Genomic DNA, 11,351 nt, shown 5'->3' on the forward strand with positions numbered 1-11,351 from the left:
CGATCATCATGAATTAGTATCAGTGGCGGTCACTATGTTGAGCAGAAGTGGTTAAAGATAGACGTTATGGTCTAACACGAAGAAGCACACAGTATGTTTACAGGTCCCAGTATAAGAAGTATGAATATTTTGGTCTTCATCATTTTTATCATTTTGTATACAAATACGTTATTCATTGTGTCACAAGTCGTTTCATTTCATTTGGGCTTTAAATCATTTTAATCAACTGTCATCAAAAACACAATTTGCGCAATCTACTCCACTTTTATTTCAGCAGTTCAAAACTGTAATACACACACTTGTTGACAGCACTTAACACTTACTTTTCATAAATCAGAAATAAAACATATTTGGGCAGTTATTCACAAATATCTGGAGCAAAAGGTGATGTGGGGGCATATATGAGCATACGGACTGCTACATGCTTTCACACAAACATGCTTTGTTTTAATGACAAATAAAACATCAAAGTCTCTTTATCTGGAATATTTTTAAAGAATTAGTAGACAACAGAATAATATAGACTAATGATTTATTGATCCCCTAAAAAGTATTCTTTTCTCTTTCCTCCCCGTAATAGAGAGGTCACAGGTCAGGGACTTTTTGGGACAGGCATAAACCTTGGTTTCAATTGAAAGGACCCACATGAGGAGGTGCTCTCAGTTGGGTAGAGGAGCAGAAGTTGGTGATGAAAGTGGTGCTTTGGGAGGAGGAATAAGGTGAAGAGGAAGCAGATGAGGGGTCACCACCGCTATTCAAAGTGAAGGCACTGGAAATGGCAACATCTGCTCGGACTTGACATTTCTCTGCTTATAGCTTCCTGAGGGGGTTAGGAATAAAATAAGCATTAATTTGCCTCAAACAAGGCTTGATGATTACTAAAATGCTTTAAAAAATAACCAGTGTGTGACTTACCTCTACTTATTAATGGCGTTTTACTTGTTTTGGGGGGGACATGTTGTGCAGGTTACACAGCTTGGACTTCTTGCACCTGAACCAGGAAATGCTTTGGTGCTGCTTTTGGGAACACCATTGATGGGCTAACTGATGTTTGCCGAAGATGATACAAAACCTAAAAAAATTAAAGAAGTGAAAATGTATTATCATTCCACTAACATGCAGTTTAGATCCTTTTGATGAGAGTTTGGACCACCTGGCTCCCAGAGAAAAGAAATTTGTTTTCAGCCTTACCACAGCTTGCCATCGTATGAACATATTTTTCTTTGAATCTTGGCTGAAAACACTGCAATATCCCGGAAGATTCTCTACTTGAAAAACACTGCTTTATAGATGGTGGTGGCTTTGACGAGTGAAAGATTGATCCTGTAAACTCCAAGGGAAATATGGTCTGAGAAAGACATGCTGTATTGCATAAAACTGTGTGAGAAAGTTTGCAGCAAGAGAAATAGTGACAAGAGGTTACATAAAGCATTAAGGGAACCTGAAGAAGAAAACAACAGGGAAAAATATTGATACAAATAAAGATACCTGGTGCAACTGTGTAAACCATTATAAAAACTGATTGCGTTGGGGCGGACGCTGGCGAGGGGCTGGGTTCCTGTAGACTTTAGGCTGGAGCTGGAGCTGCACCAGGTTGTCGTCTGTGGTCTGCAGGAAGAGGCAAAGACTGTAGGTGAAATATGTGGCTAAATCTAACTGTCAGAATCAGATGGAGGATGGGGATGCAGGTGTCTGCCAAGAAACTGCAAGTGAAGTGTTGGGCTGGAACTGGGTTGCAGAGTCTAAAGGCAGTGGCTGGGCATGCAACTGGCTAAAAGAAGTGGCACGTGAAAGCTGGGACCACAGTTGATTGATGGGGGCTGCAGGTAGATGCAGAGACTAAGGCTGTACATATGTGGCAGTAGATGTATGCAAAAGCTGATGCTTCAACTTACTACTGGTAACTGAAGGACAGTAATGGAACTCCTGTCAAGAACCATTTGTAGGTGGAGGCTGGGGATACAGGTTACTGGTGGAGGCTGTGGACAGTGGTTGAATGAGCAGGTGGTTTCTGTGGGCTCCAGGAAGATTTTAAGTCTGTGGAGAGGATGGTTGAGGTGGAGGTTTGGGCCTCAGCTGTCTTCCGGAATCTGCAGGTGGAGGGAGCTGAAGGTTGCTAGCAAAGGTTGCTAAGACGACTTAAAACTACTATAATATTTACAGTTGTATTTGATCTGTTTTAACGATAATTATGTCTTTCATTGTTTGCAGTGTTTCTGCTACTTTCATCTTAGCTTTAGTTCTTAGCTCTTTTGTTTGGTGGTGGTCCAGGTTTTGGTTCTTGAGAAGTATCAATATCATAAAGGGGAGGATAGACTCCAGCCCCGTATGATACGTCCACACGCACCAGTCCATCTTCTTGGACTGACGTCGTAAACATGGGACGATTGAGTCTCTCCCACAGCTTCTGTTTGATTTGACGTCCGAGATACATGTTATTAAAAAGCTTAAATATTTCAGAAAGATGAGTGAGAGGTTTCTGTGATTTGGCAAATGTGACAACGTTGTGATGGACGGAGTCATGATTTTTTACACAAACATACCTCAGTCAGGATGCCAGAATCTCCAGGTGGAGGTCAGGGCCGCAGGTTTCTTGCAGAGGATGTAGGTGGAGGCTATACCCTCAGCTGTCTGCAAGAATCTGCATGTGGAGTTTGCAGAGGAAGTTGCTGGCTGAGGCTGTAGATGGAGTTTTGGGCTTGCAGGATTTTCTGCGGGTGGAGGTTGGAGCTGCTGGTTTCTGGTAGATGCTGAAGGTGGAGCTTGTCAAAGGTTTCAGCAGGGTTGAGGGTGGAAGGAAGCAGTGAAGTTATCTTACACAGGTCTTTGGTGGAGACGTGTCTATACTGTAGATGTTTGACAGAGTCGACAGCTGGAGGCTGAGGCTACAGAAAGTGGTTGGATGAGGCTGTGGGTAGAGGATGAACCATGGCACTACTTGCAGAGGCTGTGTGTGTCCTGGCGGATTATTTAGGTGGTGGTTGAGTCTGATGAAAGAGTTTTCTGACACAGAGGCTGCATTTACTGATCGTGAAAAAAACTCACTCAATTTAACCACGCGAGTGTTTGACTTTTGTGACTTGCTAAGACGACTTAAAAACTACTATAATATTTACAGTTGTATTTGATCTGTTTTAACGATAATTATGTCTTTCATTGTTTGCAGTGTTTCTGCTACTTTCGTCTTAGCTTTAGTTCTTAGCTCTTTTGTTTGGTGGTGGTCCAGGTTTTGGTTCTTGAGAAGTATCAATATCATGAAGGGGAGGATAGACTCCAGCCCCGTATGATACGTCCACACGCACCAGTCCATCTTCTTGGACTGACGTCGTAAACATGGGACGATTGAGTCTCTCCCACAGCTTCTGTTTGATTTGACGTCCGAGCTGTAAACTGTAGGGACGAATCCGGCCATTCTTGTACCTATGAGGAGTGGAAGAAAGAGAAATTACAGAATAATAATACATGTGATTAAAAAGCTTAAATACTTCAGAAAGACGAGTGATAGAGGTTTCTGTGATTTGACAAAAGTGACAATGATGTGATGGACTAAGTCATGATTTTTTACACAAACATACCTCAGCATATCATCTACCACTTCGTGTTAGATTTTCTGGTACTCGTCCACTGAGCGGTTGTGTATCTTCACAGGACCGTCATGGTTTAGAGCAGCAAAGCTTGACTGGTTATTAGCACTGGAGGGCTGGGGGCCGGGGGGCACAGTCGAGACTTCTGGCAGGTCAGCAGGTGAAATGGCGGATGGAGGCCTCTGGTCCACATCCACCTTCCCTTCAGGTTCAGCAGAAGGGATGGCTGTGCGGGGCACGGAGCTCTGCTTCCTCTTCTGGGGAAGGCTGGCAGTAGTAACAGAGCGCTGGGGCCTCGGGATTGAATTCTGCACCTGAGGAAGGTCGATAGCAGAGGATTTCAGGCTCTGGAAGACTTTTGACTTGGTAACAGCAAACTTTTAAAATCTCACAAGAGAATAAAAATGTATGAGATGAGCTACAGAGGACTACTCTGTCAAAGCAAAAGACCCTGCACAGATTCCTTCCAGGAATTTTTTCACCTGGCTGCAAGAAGAATTTCACATCAAGAACAGGAAAAATGAACTTAAATGTTGCTCTTCATGGGAATAAGAGCGAATGAAGGATTTGATCTTTTCCATGAAGTTTTGAATCCAAATGTCTAACCTGGTCATTCCTGCAGCATGGACACTTGCTGTAGGGTCTATGCCTCCCTGCACCCTCTGCCCGGCCTGCCGAGATTCTCCTCCTCATCCAGTAGTTGTGGTCTGTCAGGTGGATGGGCTCATCACACTGCAACAAAGCACACACACACACACACACACGTTGGAATGGGGCTCTACAAGTTCAGTAAAAGCAAGTTCTCAATTTAAAGTTTCATTTAAGAAGAAGTACAGAATTACTATCAGAAAAAATGTATTTAAAGTATCCAAAGTAAAAGTAGTTATTATGCAACTGTGGGGCTGTTGTCTGATTTATATTATGAAATGTTAAATTATTGGTTACACAGTATTGATGCGTAAATGTATTAGACAAACATCAATGCTGTAGTCCGTAAAGGTTGAAGGTCCAAATTAAAATGATATAATTTTATGAATAATATGAATAATGTCGTGTCCTTTCAGGTTTATTTTTACAAGGAGTTTTAAATTAATTGCAGTAGTGGCATTGTTGTTGGCATTGAAGCGCACCATCACCTACATTTCGGCATTTTCTCTAAAAAAAATGGCTTCGCTAATGGCCGATTTCCTTGATTACCAATAATTTACATTAACAGCCTTTAGAGGGAAAGAAGTAAATAAAAATTTGTGAAAAATAATTCACGATTATAAAACTTCAGATCCTTGGTCGATTTTCAACTGCGGTCATTTTCACAATTGTATGAAATGAGATGCACGTCTATGAACTTTGCTTTCGCCAATAAAGCACATTTGAAATTTACAGAGAGTATTTTAAATGTATGTATTTATTGTTGGATTTTGAAAAACCAAGCTAGGACTCTGTTTAAAGGTATTCACTTCATACAATATGATATTTATTAAATCAATATCACGGACGGCAGCAGTAAATTCACTTTTATATTCACTAATTGCTTCATCGTGAGGTCCTTCATTTAATCCTTCTGCACAATATTACGTGAAATATCAAATTTTGACCGACAGATGTCGGTATTTTTATAAACTTCCTTCGAGTTTGCCCACCCTAAAAGCTGTCACCGCTGTGATTCAACCCCAGCGATCATTTGCAGTGCCAGCATTCCGAGTTGATACTGAGCGAAAAGTGGCTTTTGCGCAACCAGTTAATACCAGCAGCATGATCCATCAAGTTAGTGGACCTAGTTTCATGTCTAAAAATATGTTTGCCCTAACCCTTAGCCCAGTGAGAATACTAACCTGTCTGGATTCAATTTAATTTAGTTAGAAATTGCATGAAATTATTTTGGATCATGTGCTTCCATGAATGCACAGTTGTTTCCTTATTCTCTGTCCTCATCCAATAAATGGATCTAAGATGCAGGTGCAGACAAAAACACTATATTATTTAAATTACGCCACTTGTACAAATCTTTGACTGTCCTCTTTTGTTTCAATGACTGTGAAGATGAGTTTCTGTGATACACAGTAAGGACCTAAAGATGTTTTTATCAAATTTGATTTGATTTCATATATGATATGGAGCAGGAGAGAGGGAAAGTCTCAGAGAAGCTTTGAAATGTGTTTGTACAGACTTGATACAATTACTAAATGGAATTAGGTTTCAGCAGAGTATTGTTGTATACATTGTTGAAAAAATACAAGTGTTTTGTGATGACATACAGCACCTTAATTTTTGCAGCATCACTCTGTGCTGGATTTATCCGAACACACCAGGGATGGTTTACCAGTTTATTTACAGAGACCAAGTAATAACCAACCAAGTCATTTATGTATCCGTAACTAGTGTCTTTTTGCAGGAAGCTAGGCCACATTTCCTTGTTCCGTGTGAGTAGAGGTCAAACAAGTTTGACACTAAAAAGAAATGACTCACCTGTGATTAGAAAGGATTTGGCATTATTACAGCTTTTACCATTTGTTTATAAAACCAGTTAAACCATAAGTCGAGGAAAATGCCCATGTAAAAATGTTTTCATCGGCTCTTTAGATAGAATCAAATCAAAAGCAGAAGCAGTGACTGAAGGTGGTTGTAGTTTGCCATCATGGATTTTTTTTTTCCCCCCTCAGGCACATATTGCGGAAGATGCAGTAATCCCATTTTGTTGTGTTGACCTTTTTCAGGATGTCTAACTGAGTTTAATCAGGATTGCTCTAAGACAGCCTGAGTTATGGGCAATTTCCTGCTAATTTGGCTTTGATACAGTCCATCCTTCCATCCATTTACCATCAATTTAACGTCCCAAATTAACCCGACCTTCATGTCTTTGGACTGTGGGAGAAAGCTGGAGTACACAGAGGAAACCCATGCAGGCACGGGGAGAACATGCAAACTCCACACAGAAAGGCCGTCTCTCCACCTCACACACCAACAGGTAGACAGACAGAAGCATAAAGACACATTGGTTTGCCACATACGTGATTAATCCCTTACAGATCAACAAATGTTAATTTTATTCTGTAGCATGTTTGTTGTACACATATAAATTTAGGGAATAATTTCACCAAAATCCTGCAAAAATCCAAAATTTCTGCAGTAGATATTGGGCGTGACATAAAAATGCATACCAGCTGTCCATGTTTAAAGAGGAGACCTTTTACGGTCATAGCAGTAAAAGCCAATTGAAAAAAATACAATTAAATTAAACTGTAATTAAATCTTATTCAAAAATCTTGGTCATTTTACTGCCGTCCCTTCACAATAAAATATCACTGCTCAAATTGTTGAGTGCTCTGGTCTGTGTGGGCTACTCCTGTTAGAAGTAGCTTATGCATAAACACCTACTTACAGTATATGTATTCAATCTATAGTTATCAATTCAGTGTCTATTAATCAAAATATTTTTACACTGAGTGGATCAGTATTGGTGCCAATATGATCTAATTGAATGAATCATGTATCACCCAGATGGTCCATTTAGTTTCTTACTAACTGATATTGTAAAATTGTAAAAAGACATTTCTTATAAATGTCTTATGATTTAAAAAGTTATGCATAATTTCAGCCTTGTGTATTCAGAAGAATAATCCCAACAATGAGTTATACAGATTTTAAATTGACAAAGAAAAATGTATATATTGGAATCATGACATGAAAAAGTAAAGAAAGAGATTGGTGCATCCAACTTGACACTCAAATCATCACAACAGACACTAACCTGTTTCTAAGTGCGTTATTGTTCATGGATAATTTAAAAGTAAAAGAGCATCAATGAAAAAATAGCATCTTTTTCACATGTAAACAGTGACTGATACATACACACTGGAATTATATCACACGTATGCCTGAAGAAACTGTTCTTCTCTACATCCTGTGACACGAAATAATAATTATACTCCAAGAACATAAAAAGGTGGATACTTGTGGCTACTTCAGAGCAAGTATCTATATGAACCAATTACAGTGTAAAAAGTGTAATAATTACAATAGTGAATATGTACAATACACCATTCTCTTTTTAAAGTTCCCCTTCAGTTCCTCTTGTTACCTGACTGTGAAGTTTGACCTTCATATTAATTTCCCCAAGGAAGAAAGTTTCTTGGCGCTTGCTGAAAATCTGTGTCCAAGGTCTGTACCTATGAGCATGATTTAAGTTTTTAACTTAAAATGGTTTTTTGAGTTTTTACCTACTTAACTGAACTTTTTATTGGAAAACCAATATGAGACACAAATCATGATTCAAAGCGGAACATTTTTCTAAATCTTAAAACATGTCTGGAGGGGATCTTTAAGGGTTTTCTCTACTGAATTCAAACATGCTTCCACTGTATTCTACTGTATTTGTGTCAACATTTCCTGGTCATCTGAGTCCATTCAAAAGTCCAATACCCTTTGTTATAATACAATTCATAGTTTAATATGATGTTTAATGATGGTGAATACATTAGTTATGTCTGAGAGGCTGTAGCAGTCTTGATGTGGTTATGTTTTACTGGGGCCACTGCTGCAGTGATCTTGGGTTAACATAAGTGCCCAGCTGTCCCCAAGTGCCCATCGGGGAGTACAGCCAGGTGCTTGGAGTGTGATTCTGCATCATGCCGTCTTCCTCCTCTTCATCACTCGAAGCTCCCACATCGTCCTCCTCTGAGCTGTTCTTTCTAGTGCTGTCTCCCTGCAGGTGAGATATCTCTTCTTTATTCCTTGTGTGACAGAGACTGCAGACCCTCAACTTCTTAGTGGGGTGAATATGGCCTATCACTACTCGTGTCTTGGAGCATGAATTGCAGACCAAAAAGCCACATTTTCGGCAGTGGTGTCGACGGTTGGTTGCGGTGAACTTGCTGAAGCAGCGCATGCATTTGTAAGCGGCCTGGTCCGGGATCCAAGAAACAGCAAAGGCAGAGCCAGGTTGGCAGCTGCCACCCTGCAGCAGGCTAGACCGGCAGTCTTCAATGTGATCCATCCAGGCCCGCTTCTCCTCGTATGAAGGGGCGGACACAAAAAAGGACTTGCATGGTGTACGGATAAGCCATTGGTTCTCCAGTCCCACACCATCCTCCATGTCCTCCAGCTGAATGTCCTCTGAAATCACAGTGAAAATGGCATATTGATAACAACACAAAAAAGATATGGGTACCATGGCATAGTGAACGAGCTCCTCCACCAAGAAATAGTTATTAACAGCTAAAATTTTTCAGTGTCATTAGCCCCCAAAACTCAGATTTGTGTATTTTTCTACTTGTGATTCACATTAAGAATGTTTGGCACATGCAAGAAAGGCCATTTCAGCCATTCAAAACTTCCTATTTCGGCACAACAATGATTTCAAATTAGAGTTGGAAGCAGTCATATCTATCCTTAGAGGTGATGTTAGCTCGCCCAAATCACATATCAACATATGATCTGACTTGTGCTAATTTTATTTAGCCATACTGATCATTTTGGTTTTATAGGCTGAGGTTTTTAGAATATCCGCCTCTGAAACTACTGCTACTCCACCAATAAAATGGGGTTGAATAGAATTCCACATGTGGTGCTCAACACATTGAAAAACTACATTTAAGAAATGCAAAACCACTGGCATTTCCAGAAACAAAGTTTTCCTTTTTTTCAAGGTAAACTACAGAAAGAACTATTTGTTCAGTTGAATGTAGTTCCAGTAGTCTGTGGATATATTTTTTGTGCAGAATTAACGAAATTCAATTTTCCTTCATTGTATTGCTGTGGCAGATATCTCAAAACTTCTGGATATGAATCCAAAACTCTGCTTAACAAGATAACACAAGGACTAATTGAGAAAGAACTTTTTTTTTTTTTAATTTTCTTTAAAAATTTGGAGAAACTGACCCTTTAATTCATTTTGACCTTTTTTCCCAGTTTTTCTTTTTTAGTATTGGATTAGCACCAATAAGATGTGTCAAATTATCAAAACCATGTAAAGTTATGAAAAGGCAACACCAAAGCATTGACAGATACATGGTCACTATAACTTACTAGATAATACTAGAGTTTAAAGTAATACAAATGCCAGTTTGATCATTATCTTATTCTTCATGACATTTTCTGTCCGAGTGGATCCAGTGCTCTGGTTAGCCACAGGAGAAGAAGATGAGTTTCTCACCTAGAGGGATGATCTTCTGGTTTTTGTGCCAGCGGCCGTTCAGAAGGATGCTGCCGTAAACCAGCACATCATTGAAGAGGAAGAACGCCTTCGGCTCGGCCTTCCGACGACCCTGTTTTATCAGATGGCCCTTTCCCATCAGAATCCGACCCGGCTGGGATAGGGGCCGGCCCGATGGACCAAACGAATTCTCCACTGCCTGAATACGATCACGGTTCTCCCTCACAAATGATATCTGGGCCATCATTGTAGCAGGAACAAGGTGCCCACAGCGGCAGCAGGTGGATTTAAAGTGCCCTGTTTCCTGGTGACGTAATGGGACTTTCCAAGTTTAGACTGAGCACGAACAAGTTAAACAAGAAATAAGAGAGAGGGAGAAGGGATGGAGCAGCATTTCGAACAACATTTAGATTTTCATTCATTTAAGATGCAAAGTTGCAAAGACAGTTACTCTGTAAATATCGAAGGAAGATATTGTATTTTTTATTCCACTACATTTATTTAACTGATACTTACTAGTTCAAGGTTCAAATTACGAATTTAAATACAAAGCATGATCAGTTTTTAGCATACAGTACTTGTTATAAAACACCCAACCACATATGAAACGGTTAAAATTAGCTACACCTTAACCAATAACATTAGAATGATGCTTTCGTCGTTTATTTTGTTGCTAATGCGTCTGTGCTTTCACGTGTGGCATTTAAATAAAACAATTGTGCTTGTAATGAATAACTTTTATAGAGTGTTAACGTTAGCTACTTTTACTTAATTCAGTGACACTTCCTTCATTACTGCACGGCATGTTGAATGTTGGTTGAGCAGCTCGGCCAGCAGCTGGATCGAAAAAACAAACACTTTCATCCAACTGCTTCATGCTGCCAACTCACGTTTGTCACTTGCACGCCATGCTTGTCAGAGACATTCAGTGGGTCATTACGAGCCGTTTATTCTAGCGCTGAACAGAGGCACGAACGACATAAAGCAACAAGACACAAACAACAGTCTTCCAGTGACGGAATCAAAGACACGTCTCAGTTGGCAGTATTCCTGTTATTATATAAGTGTGTGGTGAACATACACATGGGGAAAGGGCAGGGGAAAGAGGTTTCAGCATTTTGCTCCCTTCCAATGAGGAAATAAATGTAACGTTGACAAAAGTAGGGGGATTTACTGAGAGAAAACTCACGGCTGACCATTTTCGAAACGTTATTTAATCATAGTTACTTCATAAGCGTAATACAAAACTTGTTACTTTTTTATGGGCAAAATAAAGCTTGGTTAGTCAATTTATCAGTAAGTATGATAAAACATTACTTAGGCTATGTGGGATAAAGCATATTTTTACCAGCCATCTCCAGAATAAATGTTAGAAAATGTAAAGGAATAGTTTGATGTTTTGGGAAAATACCCTAGTTCACTCTCTAGTTGACAGTCAGATAAGAAGATTGATACCACTCTCATATCTGTACAGTAACTATAAAGCTAGTACCAGCAGCTGGTTCCCTAGCTTAGCACGTAGACTAGAAACAGGCAGTTTTGCTTTGTCCAAAGGAAACAAAATCTGCCTACCAGCACCTCTAAAGCTCACTGATTAATATGTGTGTGGCAACCGG

General features: G+C 39.8%; 1 protein-coding gene across 1 annotated transcript; it reads right to left on the bottom strand.

The window, feature by feature from the left end:
- Positions 1-7,408: 7,408 nt before the first annotated feature.
- On the bottom strand, positions 7,409-10,657 carry plekhf1 (pleckstrin homology domain containing, family F (with FYVE domain) member 1). Its single transcript, XM_040123644.1, has 3 exons — positions 10,626-10,657; positions 9,736-10,039; positions 7,409-8,696 (listed from the first exon to the last, which is right to left on the bottom strand). The coding sequence occupies exons 2-3, from the start codon at positions 9,980-9,982 to the stop codon at positions 8,104-8,106; spliced, it is 840 nt and encodes a 279-aa protein (XP_039979578.1). The 5' UTR covers positions 9,983-10,039; positions 10,626-10,657; the 3' UTR covers positions 7,409-8,103.
- Between the last annotated feature and the right edge of the window lie 694 nt (positions 10,658-11,351).

This window comes from Xiphias gladius, chromosome 3, assembly GCF_016859285.1.
Source record: "Xiphias gladius isolate SHS-SW01 ecotype Sanya breed wild chromosome 3, ASM1685928v1, whole genome shotgun sequence".
Classification (NCBI taxonomy): domain Eukaryota; kingdom Metazoa; phylum Chordata; class Actinopteri; order Istiophoriformes; family Xiphiidae; genus Xiphias; species Xiphias gladius.